At 47.0% G+C, this 20,188-nt stretch overlaps 1 protein-coding gene and 1 long non-coding RNA gene across 2 annotated transcripts in view; both read left to right on the top strand.

The window, feature by feature from the left end:
• Positions 1 to 1,009: 1,009 nt before the first annotated feature.
• Positions 1,010 to 20,188, top strand: part of erfl3 (Ets2 repressor factor like 3) — a 48,095-nt gene continuing 28,916 nt past the window's right edge. Inside the window, exon 1 of the mRNA XM_060064118.1 lies at positions 1,010 to 1,614. Within this exon, the coding sequence (XP_059920101.1) occupies positions 1,593 to 1,614 (22 nt within the window). The 5' untranslated portion in view covers positions 1,010 to 1,592. The remainder of the gene's footprint in view (positions 1,615 to 20,188) is intronic.
• LOC132467057 (uncharacterized) lies at positions 1,621 to 18,253 on the top strand. The gene is made up of 2 exons (XR_009527943.1): positions 1,621 to 10,790; positions 10,871 to 18,253. It is a non-coding gene; the product is annotated as an uncharacterized LOC132467057 (long non-coding RNA).

Consider the following 20,188-nt stretch of genomic DNA (forward strand, 5'->3'; position numbering starts at 1 on the left):
CACACACATTCAACATTCAACGTGACAACCTCTCATCATGCAGAAGCAGGCGGTCACAGAGTGCTCCGGATGACAGTGTAGCCCTACAGGCCCGGATGAGACTGGCAGATCAAGTTTCTCAGCAATGAGTTAATCCGGGGCTATTTGTTGTTGTTTTGGAACATGCAAAGTGTGAAAAAGAATCTGCCCTGAGCTGTGATGTCGTTTTGCATGCGACGTGGCATTGCGGTTTACTTCCGGCGTATGGCTTGGGAGATAAAGTCGGACGCAGCCGGTTGGATGCACCTCAGTGGGTTGAAGAGCATGAGGAGGAAAGGACGTTTTATGCTCCGTGAGACACAATGTACGACCGGATACAGGTTCATACCCATAATGCTAATGAGCTGACAAGCTCTCTTTCTGTGGCTGATAAGATATATACATATATATATATATATATGGAATTTATATATTATAGAAATGCTATGTGTGTGTGTGTATGTGTGCGTGCAGTTGTGTGTGCACTGCACACCTTGTAAATGTAGATGTATTCAACCAGGAATTGGCTTATTGGTCAAATTTGTATAGAATTACGTCTGAATCCAACGGTTGTCGTAATGCCTAAAAGTTGTAGGCCTAGAATTAAAGCATCAAACAAGCTTTCCAAACAACACTTGTTGTTTGATGTTTCCGTTGCTAATCAGAGTTTCTTATGAAAACGAAGCTATGCTAATTCAAATAACCTACCGTAATTATCGTCATTGTAAATAAAGGATAATTAGAAAAGTGCTGCTGATTGACGTAAAATAATAAAGTGACGCGAACCTCTTTCTCTCGCGCGCGCATCTCTCTCAGTTCGTGGGACGCGGATCGTGATGTCACCGCGACAGTGTGGTTGTGGCGGTCACCAAGGCAACGCCGCGAGCTGCAGTGACGCCAGCCCAAGCTCGTGGTGAGTGGGCGTGACCCGCCCCTTTGCCCCCCCCCCTCCCTCCCTCCTGCCGTCCGTGTGGGCGGCCCCGCGCGCGGAAGACAGCGAGCGAAACACGACACCCAGAGCTCCGACAGAGGCACTGGGGGAGGAGAGAGAGTCGCGTTGTGTGAGTGAGTAGAAGAATAAAAAAAGTGTGGAGAAAGAGAGAGGTAGCCGTCTCGTTTCGGAATTTAACAGAGAAGAAATCATTTTGGCCGCGAGATGTCTAATAACGACGAAGATGCGGTCGAGGCGGAGTAAACGGCGACAGGACAGTTGAGTGAAAGTAGTTGTAAACAAGCGAAGGGACGAAGGGTTTTGTTGGTTGTTCGGAGGAGTCGGGACGGCTGTACGCTTTTCCGCTACAACTTCTTCGGCGGATTGAACGCTGTGTCTGGACAGCGAGGTCTCGGCCGTTCAACTCAGTGGAAACAACCTGTCGGTGGGCTGAGGCCAGGGTTAGCGAGGGAAGAGGCACCCGGGCGGCAGAAACTTTATTTGAGCTTCCTCGACGACTTCTTCTTCTTCTTCATTTGGATCCAAAGGCTGAGACCAGACCGACTTTTTGTTCTCCAAGTCTCCGGAGGAATTCTCCCGACACTCTTCGGATCCTTGCCTGCAGTCTGACTTGATCAAAACAATGAAGACCCCCGGAGACACTGGTACGTAGAGACATTTTGGGTTGTGTGTTGTCCGCTACAGCCTACTGTCTGTGTATGTCTTCTCCGTTCAGTAACCCGTTGGCCAGCGTGGCTCTGCCGCCTTGCAATACTAACTTTTTTCAAAGAAGGGTAACTCTAAAACATCCAAATTGTCTTAACTGTTAGTCTAATAATTAAATCAGTGTATTTCAATCTCTGCGCACACTAGTACAACTCAGACCTCTGAGGCGAATACCATGATTCCCGAGTAGATTAGATATGGAAAGCTCGAGTCTACTTAACTTTAGTTTAAGAGGAAGTGGTGTACAGTTGTAAATGTAGGATACTGTATCCTTAATGTATCCGCTTCACACTGAGAATCGTGACAATCTATTTCCCACGTCGTTCACCTTTTTTTTTTTTAAATAACTCGCTACACAAAAAAATAAACTGAACGAAATGAGAGAGAGAGAGAGAGAGAGAGAGAGAGAGAGAGAGAGAGAGAGAGAGAGAGAGAGAGAGAGAGACTCTAGGACGTGTTGCCACTAGACAAGTTATTTCTTGTTGTCTCGGGATGATCGGACCTTTCCAGACATAGAAAGAGCTCTCTGATTAGCCAGAACAATATATTTGTCAGGTATGCCTGTCAGCAAACTTCAGTGAGGCCAGGGGGGCTTTCCAGTAGTCTGTCAGCTGAGCATTGTTTGTGTGAGAGAGGTTGAGTGTGTATCATTTATGAACCCGTGCGTTTCTCTTCAAAATCTAGGAAGTATCCCTACAAGACACTCATAATGTCAACTAAGCAATTATTATTATTGAATTTTTTGGGGTGTCACAATAACACTATGCTTCTCATTTCTCGGAATTGATGCAGCATCATGGAAAACTACAATGTGTCCCTGTCTTACTCTGCACATTCATTGAATAAGTACTTTTCTTTCAGGAGCACATTTCTCTTTAAGTCGTGCCTGGTAGGGAACACATTTGGCACCGGGCCATGTGTTGGTGACTGACTGGCTGACAAAGTGTGTGTGGGACGCTTTCCACTCTGGGTCGTTCCCCTCCCCCACCCTATCCCCTCCTGACTATACAGAGGCTTTCCTCCGCCACCCCTCGACCACATTCCTGCACAACCCCTCCCTGGAGCAGCCGTCAGCCCGCGGTGGGGGCTGTGACATCACACACATCCCACCACAAGTATCCCTTTTACTAGAAAGGCCGTGCTTGTCGTAGAAAGTAGGGTAGCAGTAGGAGGCTGTTGGAGAGTGGATGGGCCGGAGCGGTTCAGGGAGGGAACGGGCTAAAAGCGGACCCAGCCTGGCCTGTGTGTGTGTTTGGTGTTAGCGCGTGGTCTGTTTGTGTTATTTGCTTTGCAGATTATGTACATTTGTGCGGTACCCTAGAAGGAGCAGAGAAACCTACACTGTGATCCGACCTTGGAACAAGCGTTAATTATCGGTTGTCACTTGTTGGTAAGTGTGTGGTTGACTGCTCCGCTGTTTAATTCTGTGGACACAAACACACGACTGAATGTTCTTCTGCAGTGCCATTAGCTTACCTACCGGCTACACTCTAATCCTCCACATGGGAGCCTTTAAATAGTTGAATTATTAAACTGCTGGGGGTTATCCTTCGCTGTGTGGTCCTGGTGGTGATGGGGGGGACCAGACAATCAGATCACTGGCGTTAACCCTGACTCAGTGTGGATTGTTTGATACGGCGGACACAGACTGCAGGATGAGATCTGATATAAATAGGGTGTGTGGGTGGGTATGTCTATAGGATCAAAAAAATGTAATCATCTAACTGTTAATCTTGGCGGTGCGGGATTAGGTCTTGTCTTTGCTCGATAAGTCCTCTCTCTCTTTCTATCTATCTTTCCTGCTTAGTGCAGCGCTGCTTTACATTGCCCCCCCCTCCCCACTGTAAGCACACACTCTCTATTCTGGGTCCTTCACCACTCAACTCATTACAACGCGTGGACAAGAGGATTTTCAGCCTTGAGCCAAAGAATGGATATGATTAAGAGGGATATGACCAGGTTGTGTCGTTTGTTACCATGGCGTAGTGACCGGGAGGGAAGCCAAGATGTGCGTTTGAATCCTTCTTAGAAGTCACTTTTTCCCCCTCATCTTACAGGAAACTAAAACCAATCAGCGTTGTTTACCTGCCCTTTGTTGCAGCTGATTCAAGATGTCCTCGGAGTATTGTTGTGGTCCACAGTGTGTGTGTGTGTTTGTGTGCATGTGTGAGTCATCTGATAGGCAATAAGGAACTAGTATCTGCTTTTCGTCGTCCTCCGGCAGTTTCAGCCTTCATTGTGGCTCAAAGGTTGTGCTAATGCTTCATTAAGTACAGGAGATGACTAGAGAACCCACGCACATTTAAAAACACACAAAACCACACACTGATAGACACCCAACCATGCCATGAAATCTTTAACACTGTTGGCATTCTCACATCTCTCCACTTTTGTGCTTGTTTGTCATTTTCCACTTTTGCTCATTTTGAAAGTTACCATTACCACCACGTGTCTGTGCCAGTCTCTCTTTGCTGTGATGGGATAAGGATAAGGACTGGTGGGTGTGTGTCTTTGTGGGATGGAGGTGTGTGTGTGTGTGTGTGTGTGTGTGTGTGTGTGTGTGTGTGTGTGTGTGTGTGTGTGTGTGTGTGTGTGTGTGTGTGTGTGTGTGTGTGTGTGTGTGTGTGTGTGTGTGTGTGTGTGTGGGGGGGGGGGGGGGGGGGAGGAGTGGCGAGACAATGGTGCGGGCAGTGGGGCCGACGTGGGGCCAGGGACTCTCATTGTCCTCATAATGATGCAGAGCAGCTCATAGTTTGGTGGCGCTTTTGACAAGTGAAGAGACCTCACTCCGGCATGCCTGCGGAACTGAGTGTGTGAGAGAGCGGGATGGGGGGAGAGAGAGAGGTGGGCGAGCGGAGAGAGGGAGTGGATCCCCTTGTCGGTGGTTCAGAAAAGGGGCCTGATGATGATTGCGTTCTTCCTCCTTTTGTGCCGCAACGCAAGACGGCGTCCAAATCCCCAATGGCCCCGCAGCGAAGAGATGATTGATGTGTCATATAGCTGTTTTACTAGTTAGCCTAGATTCACAGGCACACACACACACACACCTTATGATGTGACACAGCAGGGGACTGAAGGGTAGCTAATGACTTTGAGAATTAGAGGAATCTTTTTTAAATGACTAAAGATAATATAACGTAATAAGTATACCAGTTCTTTAGTGGGCTGATACAGTACTGATCTAATTTGTTGTTCATGAGTGGATATCTCAATATGTATCTATGGAAACTTTTAACATGCCTCCCAAACATCAAGGAAAACTATTTGACCCATAAATCCAGCTTCGGTTTGTCTTGTTGTTTGGGTTGCTTCCAGGCCCGCCATCATTGTGTCTATGTATTGATATGTACGTTTTCACTGTATTGATGAGGACAGTGATTTATCTCTAGAAACCATTCACACTACTGAATCAACAAACCATTACATGATCCTCTTGGGGCCAACCTTGTTTTGTCAGTTATATTATTACCCTGTAATAAACGTATTTCTAAACTACTTCTAATATATATCTCCTTCGATATAAATGTATATTTGTATTTTTATCCAGCACTTTTGATCTTTCAGGAATAGTTTGGCCGGATTAGGCAGTGACTGCTGGCGATTTCCCTAATTTCACTCTTTCTTACTCTTGTGTTTTTCCGTGCAGCTGACAATTCAATTGTTGAACTTGAACTTGAATGAAATGGCACTGTGGCCAGGATCAACTCACACCGCTCACACAAATATACCCAGAATGCTTTGGTCGGTCTCTCAAAAAACGAGTTGGCCAACCTTTTGAAATATTCTAGGGAGGCATCAACGGACTCTTATGAAATACGTAGTAAGAGAAAAACTCAAAGAAAAGCGGATGTCTCTTTTGCTTACTTGGCGCCAATCAGACAAGCCTTAAATTCTGAACGCTGCGTCGCCGGTTGACAAATGACCTCTGGTGCCGAGGACTACAGCTGTGGACATCTCTGTATTTAGTCAGGAATGCAGCTAAAAAGTGAACAATGTGTTCAGCCACTCAATACTAATGGCCCAACGCACCATTAGGCTGGGGCTCTGTGGACCAGGGCCGGTCAGTAAGGCAGGGTTACCCTTGACCGCCTGTCTGCCTCTGACCGCTGTCCGGCCGGGGCTTCCGCCGCCCCCCCCCCCCCCCCCCCCCTCCTCCACAGTGAGCAACACATTAGGGCCACCACTGGTCAATGACCTGCATGGATTACCTCTCGGACAGATACCCGGGCAGAGGGCAGCCGATAAGAGATAGCTCCCTCCCCACTAAAAAAAACCCTCAAAAGGTCAATAATATTAACCTTTTATTCTTTTAACGATATGAAACCGCTGGACATTTATTAGCCAGCTGTGTGTTTGTATGTTTGTCAGTGACTGTATGCGTGTTGTGAGCACATTTGTACTTGTTCTTTACCTATAAGAAGGGCTTTTTTTTTCTTTATTCCCATTGCTAAAGCGTATGTTAGTATTCAGCCAGCCTATCGTAAAGGACGTTGATGCATTGGCTTCTCATTTGACACAACGCATGAGTGACTATTGATAGATCATTGTAATGATTTATTTTGTTTGGGGGGTGGGTGGGACATGTGTGAATGCGAACCACATGCGCTGGCACACACACATCGCACACACACATTTGTGCATGTGCACACGCACACTGCAGCTTTTTATTGGAATTCTTGGACCTCCCACATTCCTGCTTAGAAGGCTAATAGTTGCCGTGTGTGCTGCATTACATTCAGAGGGGAAAACACAACAGTCACTATCTCACCAAGCCTTCCCTCAGCAAATACTCATAGCGACGTGCAAAGGCATGCACGCCTTCAAACACAGACGCATTTTAACTACCTCCAAAGCATGGTTGAACCCGGCCCGAGACAAAACAGCCCACATACACTCACTACAGTCAAACAAAACCATTATTAGATCAAATTCCTTTCGTCTGCCATGTAGTAGAAATACAATTCAACATTGATCCATGCATGTTGCTTTTGTTCAAATCCTCAGGAGAGGGCTATGAGGGTTGTCGCTCCTACTGCCAGGAACACTTTAAACCTGTTCTGTTTGGATTTTATGCCCTTACACCTGAAACTGGATGAGAAGAACCAGGACTTACCTGTTCAGTGGCCTTAAAAGACTGTTTCAATGTACACCTCCTGTCTTAGTCCTGCAAAACCGGGAAAGGGATGTGACTGGCTCTAGTATTATGGCTTAAATCAGTATGCATGACAAGTTAGGAAATGCAGCATGAAACAACTCAGATTAGAAAAGAAAGTTATTTTTCCAAATTCAAAAGCTGCGTTTGCGGTGTGTGAGTGTGTGTTGGTCTTTATTGTAACATAGTACAGGCCAGGGAGTTAACTCAGGCACATTGTTGCAGCAGTTACTCAAGTTTGTCTGAAGTCACGTCAAGCCTGAAAGTATGAGGAGATGAGATCAGTATACTTTGTGTCACAAAGGGTACACACACACACACACACACACACACACACACACACACACACACACACACACACACACACACACACACACACACACACACACACACACACACACACACACACACACACACACACACACACTGGATGTTGTGTACTTAGTGTAATTAATACCCCTGATCTTCTCCCATTATTTATAGTAGTTTAGGTCACTCTGAGATCCCAGAGTGCTGTGTTAATGTGTTGCATCCCAGTCCAGATCAGAACAACAGGATTGGGCATTGTCTATGGCTTTAGCTCTACCTCAGATAACCTGGAATCAGCATTTATTGTTCTAACTGAACTTTAGGATTGGGATTATTGCCTTTTACTGTATCATACTTTAGAAGTACGGTATCTATTTTTCTTCATTCATTTAGATTAATGTAAGACCACAAGTCCAACACACTGCGTGTGAGTCTGTTACTTTGTGAAGTTGTGTGTTTCTCCATTTTCGCCATGTCCACAGTTTATGTGTGTGTGTGTGTGTGTGTGTGTGTGTGTGTGTGTGTGTGTGTGTGAGTGTGTGAGAGAGTCAGTGGGCACGGTCCATCCCTGAATCAGCGGGGAGGGTGCAGTGGTCCTCACCCCTGTCTCACCCCTGTGGTCCGGTGCAGTCCTCAGACCCTGCCTGCAGAAAGTCAGCAGTGTTGGAATAGTTCCCCTCGCTATTTTTATCTGGGAATCTGCCTGTTCGCCTGACCCAGGGAGAGAGCGATTGGAGGAGGGCAAATATCTGATCTAATTTCAGGGGATGGGAAGTCACCAAATGCACTTCTCAGGCAGCTGGATAGTGGCCACTGTGTGTGTGTGTGTGTGTGTGTGTGTGTGTGTGTGTGTGTGCGGGGGAAAGGGTATGGCTGTTTGCGAGAGTGTGTGTTTGGCAGTGGGTATTTTGGAGTGTGTGTTGGTGGGTGTGTGTGGTTGTACACTTGGCAGTCGTATCTTGAAATGCCGCCTGGCGCCACCTTTTACTTTCTCTCTCTTTTGACTCCTTTTGACTCGCTCCCTCTTTCTTTCTCGCTCTCCCTCTTTATTTCCCCTCTACATTCCCCCTCTCTTTTTCTCCCCTCTCTATTCACCCCATGTAAAGAATTTGAGATCAAATGGAAGTAGTTTTCTTTTTGCCATCTCTCTCACTAATTCTGTATGACTCTCTGTATCTCTCTTTCTCTGTATCACACTTGCTCTCTCTTAATATTTTCCATGTACAGACTTGTCGTGCATGTCATTCAGTGCGTTGGACTTTGAGCCAACTTTGTGTTGGAGAACGAGAGACTGACTGAGTAGGCAGAGTGAGAAAGAAAGGTGTGTGTGTGTGTGTGTGTGTGTGTGTGTTGTACCTCAAAGATACTCCCAGAAAACAATCATTTGTTTTGCGCACAGCCGCCCAGACCTCTCATCGGAAACATTTAAACACTTCCCTTGTGTATTAAATACACATATTCAATTAAAAGCTAGCCAGCTCTGTCTTAAATCCAGGGCAGTGGCGTGTCCCACACAAACAGAGCTGCTGCTTCTTCTTCTGCGCTTCCATGTGTGGTTGTGTATGTTTGTGTATTCAGCCACTTCAGCCACAGCCTAATTGCCAGCCGAGAAAGGCCTTCTGTTTGTCAGGGATAGCACCAGTGAACTTTGAATGTTTAGTTTGCTCTGCTCCATGCTCACAAAAACTTGCATGTGCGTCATGAACATTCGTGTGTGTGTGTGATACATTTAACGAGGACATCCTCTGTCTTCTATCAGTGGCACTGGCGACTGATGGATGTTGATTCTCCATTTGGGTGATCGGAAGTGTGGGCATCGTCTGGGGAACCCACGCACGCGTATGGTGGGATCGTTGCCAACCTGCCAGGATTGATTGGCTTTGTCTATGATCTATATCCTGCAGAACGCTACATCTCTACACCGCTCCTCTATACCGCTCCCCTCTATACCGCTCCTCTCTATACCTTGACTCCACTCGCTCGACCCATCCCTATGCGCCCCCCCCCCCCCCCCCCCCCATACCCCTCTCCATTGCTTGGCCATCATTTCTGTGCCACCAATCCATGAGCCAGTCCCCTGTGGCCTCTCCTCTTCCATTAGCTTCCTCCCCTACCTCCTCCTCTTCCTCCAGATCACTCAACCCCTACTCCCCAGCCTCTCTCTCTCTCTCTCTCTCTCTCTCGCTCTCGCTCTCTTGCTCTATCTCGCTCTCTCTCTCTCTCTTCCTCTTCCCCACCATCCTTCTTTACATTCTAGCTTTTCCAACATGGCCGCTGCACCCACAGTACAGAAACCTGTTTGCCCTTGACCAGTCCTGGCCTTGGGAAGGGGTTGTTGATAAACCCTGAAACTACAATCTGTCATTAATTAAGTCTGCTGTTGTTTCTACACATTCACACACTCAAAGTATCAAGTCCAACCGCTAACAGATTTCCTTAATGATTAGTCATAGAGAACTTGACTTTGACTTTACTTGCTCATCTTAAATGCAAATGAGTTCCTGCGCGTGTACAATCACAGTCACACTCACACCAAAACACACACATAGACACTCGGAGGCTCTCCATCATTCCCCAGGCTCCTGAGGGAGGATGTTATGGGAGTGACTCGCTCTCACTGCAGGACAAACATCAGACCCCGCTTGTTTCAGCCATCGGTCATCGGCTACTTTAAATCATAAGACTTCCCTCCTTCAGGACACTGGTGTTTTCCAAAGTGTGTTTTCCAAAGTGTGTTTTCCAAAGTGTGTGTGTGTGTGTGTGTGTGTGTGTGTGTGTGTGTGTGTGTGTGTGTGTGTGTGTGTGTGTGTGTGTGTGTGTGTGTGTGTGTGTGTGTGTGTGTGTGTGTGTGTGTGTGTGTGTGTGTGTGTTGGCCTGAGAGAGGCTGAATAATACATGGTATCATTGGATAAGTATTTATAGGGAAGCAACGTGATTAAACTTTTATGACAAAACTGGTCTTCGGTGCTGCCTAGCATATAGCATATCCTGTTCCTTTCCCGCTGAACGCAGCATGCAGCCACACACACGCATGCCTGCACACACGGGCATTCACATACACGCATTCACATGCACTATCCCAGCGGCCCACCAGTCCAGCTCACTAATCCAATTACTACTATAGAAGACCATTCCTCTCAATTGTATATCTTTCTTAGTAAACCCGCTTGTTTCTTTCCTACGCCGTATGCAGATGGTAAATCCTCCTAATCTTACTATAATACTTCTACTCTAATACCACTGACATCTAGGAAAGACATCTTAATAATTGTTCTATATCGTTTATCCGCTATATGTCTCTTTCCTTCAGATATTTCCAGTTTAGAGAGGTTTGTTTGCATCCCGGCCTCCAACTACGTACTCTAATCTTCTGTCTCATCTCCACAGTGGCATTCGCAAACCTGAATGCCTGCTGTTGTTTTTGTAACTTGTAATCCCTTCCTCTCCGTCTCTTCCCATACATTCTGATGAGGGCTTTCCAATCTCACACTGCCCTTTTCCTCCATCCCAAATATTTACATTCTCCCTCTACTCTGGTTGGCTGGGCATGACATCTGCTACAAGCAGCTTGACAATCCCTGTGTGTGTGTGTGTGTGTGTGTGTGTGTGTGTGTGTGTGTGTGTGTGTGTGTGTGTGTGTGTGTGTGTGTGTGTGTGTGTGTGTGTGTGTGTGTGTGTGTGTGTGTGTGTGTGTGTGTGTGTGTGTGTGTGTGCGCGCGCGTGTGCGTGTGCAGTAGTCCTGCTCTGGGTCATATTACTTTTATCCATTTTTAGAATCGGACGAGGCCATGTATGATATAACGACCGGGCAGGCTCATGCACACACACGCACACAGTGAGTGTTGTTTCAGGGGATTACAGCGTTTGATGAGAACAGTGAGCTGAAACCCCTGACGAGACTTCTGTGTGAGTGCGTGTCTATGTGAGTAGGGAAAAATGTGGCAGTAGAAGTTAAGGAGGTGGATGTAAGTTCACAAGGACATCAACTCGGAGTCACGTGAAAATGCAAGGAGCCGTTAGCCTAGCCTTGCTTAGCCTAGCCACGGCTGAGATGGAGAGACAGAGACACGGTGTGGCACTTCCCATGAAAACAAGAAGAAAACTAGTTGCAAGCACATGTAACGGCGTGCGGGAGGTATGCTAATGTAACGGCGGGCATGGATTACATGGGTAACAGTGTGCCACTGTGCGAGAGGGGTAGCGCTGGATGAATCAGGGGTCTGTTCAGCGGGAGGTTGTAGCGTTTGGCAGGGCAAGTGTGCAGGTCGCTAGGACTCCGGGAGTCCTCCTGAATCATTTCTGTCCCACAGCGCAGATTTCCTTTTAATGCGTTAGAGGCCCCGGCGCTGTGCCTTCTTGTTGTTCCCTCCCCGGCTTCACCTTGGACTGCCCAAGCATCGGTTATATACAACTTTTAGGAAAATCGTTTTTTATTTCGGGGCTTTTTTATTTTTTATGTGCTGCTACATCACCTAGACCTACACCTGCCTCGTGCTGCCCACTCACTCACACCACACACACTGGGGTCTTTGTGCTGCATTCTCAAACACCAGCCAACCACATGCACGCACGCGCACACACACACACACACACACACGTGCGCACGCTCCCATACACACACGCGCTCCCATACACAGCGTCCCTCCAGCTGGCACTGAGGCTGTGTGTGTTTGTATGCGTGTGGGTGTTCTCCTGGGAAGGTATTATACTTGTCTGACCCAAGTATTAGCATGTTGCCTCACAAAGCTATATAGAATGTGTGTGTGTCATTAATGCAGAAGGCGTAGATGCCTCATGGATCTATGTCACATCTATTGTGTGTGCGCACATTTCGAGGAGTGATCAGGTTTGGCATTGTACAGCTGTAATGCATCCAAGTTGTGTCTGAACGGGGAATCCCCCAGTCCACCCTACACCTGGGAACACTAATCTGATGTGAGCAATGAGTACTTTTAAAAGGTACGTAAAACAATGGATTTACATGCCTGTGTGCTTGCATTTGAGTGTGTGTGGTTGATCAGGGAATGTCCAACCTCCTCTCCTCTCCTGGCCCAAAGTTGCATTGAGTAAGGAATTACCTCATGTTGTGTACATGTTATACACTGTGCAGAATAATCAGTGTTTGTCCACGCAGCAACTTACATAACCCCGTCCAACAGTACACTGGAAGAGGGATAAAGTTCACGACTATCTCTCACATTCGGTTCCCTCTCTCTCAATGTGCCAGCTCACTTCCTTCCTCACTCATTTTTCTTCCTATTTATTAATGAATGTCCTGTCTCTCTTTCTGACTCTATCTCTGTCAGGCACTCTCTCTCTTCCTCCCTCCCTCCTGCCATCTCTCCACCTTGCCCTATGCCTCTGTGTTTGAAGAAGAGCGGTGCTGTACTGAAATATTGGAGGCCTTTCTGCCCTTTAAAACTCTTTGATCAGACGCTTTTATTTTGACGGCCCTGGCCACACACCCTTTTCCCTTCATGAAATAAAGCAGCGGATAGATTTTGGCGTTGGCGTTGCTAAATCAGAACAGATGTAAGAATCCAGTGTTTTAATTTCACATCACAGCACAAAGACTAACCCACATCCTCTTTGTGATAAAGATACGACCATGAGAAGGTGCCACTCGCTCTTAGTAAGGTAACCTTTATCACAAAAGATTCATGTTGGTTCCCTATAGCTCCCCTTCTGCATTATTAGTGATTTATTGTTATGATATGAATGTTGTCAGGTTTATGAGGTAGTTATTAAATAAAGTTAACCAAAGTACATCTGTGAGCATAGCCGTCCCGAAACCACTGAGGACCTGTTTTCTCTCAGACCTGTGTCATTTACAAGCTAGGAAGAATCAGTGTGAGACTGGCTGCCTTTAAACCTCTCTTCCTGGATAACTGGCCTACTGTCAGTGAAGGTTACATGATAGCGGAAATGGTTATGGCCGTGCAGATGAGGAGTACCTGAATAAAGAACATCAGACATCCAGTGATGATCAACACCTACAAGAATAAACCCGACAGTACCATTGTCAAGGCTCATCTCCGGTCTAGAGTACAGAATTGAAATGACAGCATCAGTTCAACAATCACTATACCTCTGAATTCATTCCCTAAAATCATGAGAGGGAGGGATTTTATATTCAGTATCAGCAAAACAGTGATTTAGTTGTAGCAAGACTGAGGCGGAGTGATGCAAGTCCCAGTCCTGTTTACTCTGCACATCAGCATTCATTGAAGGCCCAATACAATGATTCGGTCTGAGCTCACGTTTCAATTGAAAGAGCAGCATGGAACATTAACATTGTCAAAGAACGTTGAACAATTCACAAATTGTGACAGAAAATAGGACACAAGTAGTGTAGGAAATTAACGTCAATATAAAAATTGTACAAAGAAACATCTCTCCCCCCACCTCCTCCCCTCTGTCTGTGAGGTTACAACATTACCAGTCTCTATCCTCCTCGCTGCCTGGCTCTTGCATAACCGCCAGCCGGATTTGCGCCAGCTGAGAGAGAGAGAGAGAGAGAGAGAGAGAGAGAGAGAGAGACTGACTGACTGACTGACTGACTGACTGACTGACTGACTGACTGACTGACTGACTGACTGACTGACTGACTGACTGACGTGATCTATGCTTGTGCCCGTGTGTGTCTATCAGCGTGTGCTGTCTCAACACAGGCAGCACGGATAATCACTGTTTATCCCCCAGTTAGCATTGGGCTGCCAGGAGAGAGCACGCGCCTACAGCACGGCCAAACACAAACACGCACAACAGGGGAGACTGTGATGATGTACAAATTTGGACATTGAGGCCAAAAGCTCTCACAGAAGAGCAGGGACCACGAGCCTACTTGGCCTCACTTCTACTTTAAAGGGCTTGCACGGCGATACGCGCGGAGACACACACACACAACAAGGCACGCAGAGAAACATGAATTGAAGAACAAAGCTAAGGCCTGGGGAAGTGAAGGTTATTTTCTTGTTCTCGCTCTCTCCCCCTCTATTTTACTCTCGCTCTCTAATCTCTCACTCCCTCTTAAATGGACAATGCACCGGCTGGTTACGGTGTCGGGCGAGGTAAGAGTTACGTAAGGATGATCAACGCCACCTAATCAGCTTTAGGAGGTCCACTTAACGAGCTGAGGTAGGCAGGGAGGGAGAAGGTGGAGGGACGGAGCAGTGCGGGGTTGTGGCATGGGCAGTGGAATACAGAGAGTATGGGTGAGAATGGCTAAAGAACAGAAGAGGGGGAAATAAGTGGAGTATAGGAGAAAAAGAAAAAATATGCAGTAACACTGCATGTGTCCAGCCATTGTGTCTCTGTTTTATGATGCACACGCACACGTGCACACACTCACTCACACGTTATGCACTGCTCTCTTTGTCACTCACAAAACGGACTCCCATGCTGGTCTGTGTGTGTGTGTGTGTGGGGGGGGGGGGGGGGTTGTAGGCAAATAGAGCTTGCAGATGTGTACTTGCAGTCACTGCCCCTTATGTATGCACTAATATGGGTCAAAGGACAGGCTCATACTCCTGCCTGTGTGCACTTGCAACTGGTGTGTGTGTGTGTGTGTCATTCTGTGGATGTCTGTAGAGGTAAAGCAGGACTAGAGAGTACAAGACGTGCGTGTGTGTGCTGCGTACACAAAACGATTTGATTCTGAGTGACGGTTGCTTATTGCCATACCAACAGTGCTCTGACCTTTCTCTGAGCAATTAAAGCCACTAACAGGCTCTCTGAAGTACATCTCCTTTGTTTAAAGTACTGCATACACAGCTTCTACTGAATTATAGCATTTGCGGTGCTCTGACAATTTCATTTTTGGTTCTTGCTCACGGTGTGTTTAGGATTCTTGTTTTAAACGGCAAGTCTCAGTTGAATTCCATTCCTTCTTGGATGCCTTCTGATGGTAGGGCACAGCATTTACAAAACCACAAAGCTCATATTTGTTAGCATTCTCTGAGGGAAATTGGGCTTAATTATAATCTTCTTGGTGATTTCATATTCTCCTCCATCGTGATGGCAGACATGTTGGTCTGCTGCCTGTGCAGCCACCAAGACAGTGGTGCTCCAACTTGTGGGGTTCTAGTGATAGAAAATGTATTGGCTGCTTTACACAGACAGAATAGTATGTGGACGTAGACAGGGCTTTTGGTCTTTCAATGTGGCTAAATTTAGCGACGGCAGAATAATGGCAGGAAAAGGCTCAGGCCTGGACTGAGGGGGGAGTGAGGGAGGGAGGGATGGATGGAGGGGAGACGAGAAGCAGAGGAAGGAATCCGTTGCCGGCACTGGGTGAAATGGCGTGTATTTCTGGCGTGTTGCGTGCACCCTGCTGACGCACTGGGGCCACTGGGGGCTCAAACAAAGTCAACAAAAACCTGCCTGTGTGTGTGTGTGTGTGTGTGTGTGTGTGTGTGTGTGTGTGTGTGTGTGTGTGTGTGTGTGTGTGTGTGTGTGTGTGTGTGTGTGTGTGTGTGTGTGTGTGTGTGTGTGTGTGTGTGTGACGCGCATGGCGGGAACAGATTGCTCCTAGCAAACTGCAGACGAGGGACGATGAAGAGGTGGGTAGCGGCGCTGGGGTCGCTGAGCCGTGCCCGAGAGAGGGAGGCGCTGCAGCCACGCACACAGAGAAGTGGGTCAGGAAAACACTCTCACCACAAAGTCATCAGGATGCTCCTTTTGCACTTTTCTGTTTACAGACCATAATGTTTGTAATACTTTGTCAGCATGGTGTCCCCCGGTCTAGGAATGGTGGGATTCCATTTCTGTCTTTCACGCCAACGTGTGTTTTCAACAGCCGCTGCCCGCTCTCTATTCACATGGAAAATGGTCTTCTTCATATTTTGTTATTTGTTATTTGTTATGGTATTATTTGGTATTTTAAGATTATTGTATTTATGGGGGCTAGCGCTGTCTTGGCAGTCAGAAGAGTACACAAAAAAAAAAAGGGTTAAACTATGCAAATAAATAACTGGTAGTCAACTGCCGAATAACTAACTATTGTATGTTCAGACTGTTTCCAGTGTTTGATGCTCAAATAAAACACTGGGAACAAAATGCAACTAATGTGTTAATCTGTAACAGCTATTAGATGGGGTTAACACACTCAAAGCATGTTTGTTTTCATAGTAGTATTAGAAGTTTAATTACGTTCATGCGAAAGCCAGCCTTCCTCTACCATTGTCATCCCTTTCTCTAAACTACGTTGTACGTACCTATCTTTGGCCCAAAAGTAAAATTGTTTGATATAGGGAGTATGTCTTCATTAAAAAAAAAACGTTCATAGTATAGTTAACAAAAGAGAGGACGCAGAAGCTTGTTTCAAACGGCCAAGATTAGGGTTTGCAGTGCACCCGAATAAAAGACATGATGTATGTAAAACGAGGTTGAAACATATCAAAGGACGAACCCACGTCTCCTTTCCTCTCACGGGCCGTGGTGATGCAAGGCCTGGGCGGCAGCCTGCTCCGGCCATAATCAGAGTAATGACCCGTCCATTAGTGCTGCGGAGGCTGGAAATTGCTCCCAGCCTCGGTGTCACCTTTTCCCCCAGGCGGCAGGAAGGTGTCAGGGACAACAGATCCTGTTGGTAGGCCTCTCTCCGCTCCCCTGTTTACTCATCACCCCGGGGGGCTGTTTAGAAAGACGGGACACTGGCTCTCTCCACCCTCAGACCCAGCCTTTCCCAGAGGCACACCCACTCTACCTGCAAGGTGTGTGTGTGTGTGTGTGTGTGTGTGTGTGTGTGTGTGTGTGTGTGTGTGTGTGTGTGTGTGTGTGTGTGTGTGTGTGTGTGTGTGTGTGTGTGTGTGTGTGTGTGTGTGTGTGTGTGTGTGTGTGCACCCCCCCATGTCTCCATGTGTGTGAGTTTGCATATCTGTGTGTGTGTGCATGTGAGGGGTGTAATATAGATGGTGAGTATCGCCATGCAAGTTGTCGCAAGAATAGTGAGAACAACAGCTCTCCCCAGGGCCGGTTACCAACCCCATACTCACGTGGAGTTGAAACAACACTTCAGCACTCATAACAAGACCTACACACGCACGCACGCGTACACAAACACACACGCAAAGCATATATTTATAGATATTATACTTGCTGAGAACACTTTATTGACTTGTAATTCTTATTTTTAGGTTGCATTCAGCGGGACACTGCCAACGTGTTAGGGTTTATTCAATATATCAAAGGTGTCAGTCAAATATACCCCCCTAGCTGGAAAGTAGGGCCGAATACACTATCCTGTTGGGACTGATTGTTCAGGTCAGGTGGCCGTATCCCTCTCTTCCACCAACCTCCAGCCCTGGTCTCTGCACCCTGCTCTCAGAATGGTAATCTGTGTTGGAATGTGCTGGCTTCAGACAAAGCATGCCTGGCCCCAGTAGTGATGCACAACATGTCCAAGTCATGCGCCTACTCCAGTATGAATTACTATGAAAAATATCCACCTGCAGACACTGCATTGTGATATTGACAGTCACATTCTTGCATTTTTTTGTTTGCATATAATGCATATAAATGGTGAGGTTAACATCGGTAGAATGTGTTGAGCCTACGTATGCTAACCTTCGTTGAAAGGTCCACAGTAGGAGAGCCAGTGGGTGTCTGTTTAACACAGTTGGATTGAAAATACAAAAATACCAGTCACGACACCTCGATCGCTAACATGGGCTGCAGCCGCGTGACCAAAAAAATCATCTGCTTCATAACGTTGTTAACATGGACCTCCGTGTTTAGAGAGAGCGAGAGAGAGAGCTGTAACATTATTCTCTGCGTGGCATGTTGTGTTTAGTTGTTGTCGTGCCAGCTTGTTACCGAAGTGCTGCTGGGCTTGGTTTAATTCTTACGTGTGGGTCACCTTGAGCCTCACGGGGTGAAACTGTTCTCTCTCATCCCGTGTGCACACACACACACTCAAGCACTGACACACACACACAAACTTGTGCACACACACACACACACACACACACACACACACACACACACACACACACACACACACACACACACACACACACACACACACACACACACACACACACACACACACACACACACACACACACACACACACACACACACACACACACACAGAGAGAGAGAGAAAAACACAAAAACTGACACACGCACACACAAAAAATTACGGACACGCACACACAAGGACACGCTCGCGTCCGTACATACTTTCTCTGCTGTGCTGCTCAGAACTCTGTCTCTTCACGACTACCTGTTGCTGGCAGATTGCAGCTCTTCTCTTCGTTTCTCTCTCTCTGTCTCTGTCTCTGTCTCTCCCTCTCTCCGCTCCCCTTTCTAATAACTGTTCTATTTGAGTCCATGTTCTAGGCTTGAAATGATTAATTGTCGTTTATGCATTATTTTTTTGTTCTGTTTGTTTCTGGGGTTTATTTTTAGGGCCTTAAGTGTCTGGTTGCTAGGAGACTGTGTCCAAGAGAGACGAGAGAGGGAGAAGCGAGGGAACAGAGCATAGTTAGCCTTGTGAAGGCTGTATCACAAACACGCTCACGTACTGAGTCAGCACTGACACACACACACACACACACACACACACACACACACACACACACACACACACACACACACACACACACACACACACACACACACACACACACACACACACACACACACACACACACACTCTCTCACACTCTAAATGTACACATCCCGGCTGCCTCCGTGAATAGCTGTTATTGTGAACTTGTTTTCCAGGTGTGTGTGACTTGTCCTTCCCCCTGTACTGCTTGTCCCTGTGTTTGTACACACGTGTTTCCCCGCTGCACAAGCACCTTCCCCGAGCACGCGCGCACCACCTCCGGCGAGCGTCTGTCTTGAGTGTCGTTGCTCATGATATAACTGCCCACCCATTCTCTCATCAAAAACACATTCGCTGAAGTTCAACCGGTGCCCAAGCACCATGTGTCCCCACTTTCTTGCTCAGTTTGACATTTCAAGCAGTTTTTCACCCTTCCGTTTAGGAATTATCCATCTGTTACCAAGGGCACATCCCTCCTCCTGAGCAGCATGGCAGGATGTGTTGTTTTCAAGTGAACAGTTGCCCAATCAAATACCCTGTTGGCCTGTTGGCCTGCGCTGGGTCGGACGGTCTCCTGGTGTAAAAGGATTGGCAGCAGTAGATCGAATGTCCAAGAATTAAAGACGTACTGGAATACATCTGAAGCACGCGTGCACACACACACACACACACACACACACACACACACACACACACACACACACACACACACACACACACACACACACACACACACACACACACACACACACACACACACACACACACACACACACAGGAAACAGACCTGTTGTTGTGGTACATAACAGTGGCTGATTTCCTGTCCTGCTCTAAGTGGCACATTCCAGGAAACTCTCCCACTGTAGTGCCACCCAACTCTCTCTCACACACACACACACACACACACACACACACACACACACACACACACAGCAGAGAGAGCAAGCTTAAAATGTGTTGCTCTTTGGCCACCCCTCATTGTCATCCTTGCAGAATATGACCCCGCAGCCCGTGTGGAGGTAGGGAGTGCAAGCGATGTGCTGCTGGAGGTGAAGTGTTAAAAGGCTGCTTTGTGCCAGGCGCTTGGCCCGAGCAGTCCATTAACGGTGGACTGTGATCTTCAGGGAGAGCGGGTGGGCCGCTGGGGCACAGGGAGGCCCATCTGGAGGTTGTGGGGGAGGGGGGTGACGGAGGCGCCTGTGGTGGACTGTTGCATCTATGTGTCAGGCCTCACTTGTCACAAGTTGACTAGGATCAGAGCTATGGGACGACCTCGAGAAAATTCACATGTCTATATTTGATCTGTTGAGTTTTTGTATAAATATATTTCATGTACTTATTCCTCATCAAAGCCGGTCTAAAGCATTTTATTTTAGCAGCACTTTGTAGATTTAGTACTTGTATGTCATTTGAGTATTTTGTATGTATTTATTTTCTGATGTCAAAATGTAGGTTCTCTATGTTGGCTTCAGCAGAAAGGCTGCTCCAATGAAGAGGA

This window comes from Gadus macrocephalus, chromosome 11 (assembly GCF_031168955.1).
Source record: "Gadus macrocephalus chromosome 11, ASM3116895v1".
Taxonomy (NCBI): domain Eukaryota; kingdom Metazoa; phylum Chordata; class Actinopteri; order Gadiformes; family Gadidae; genus Gadus; species Gadus macrocephalus.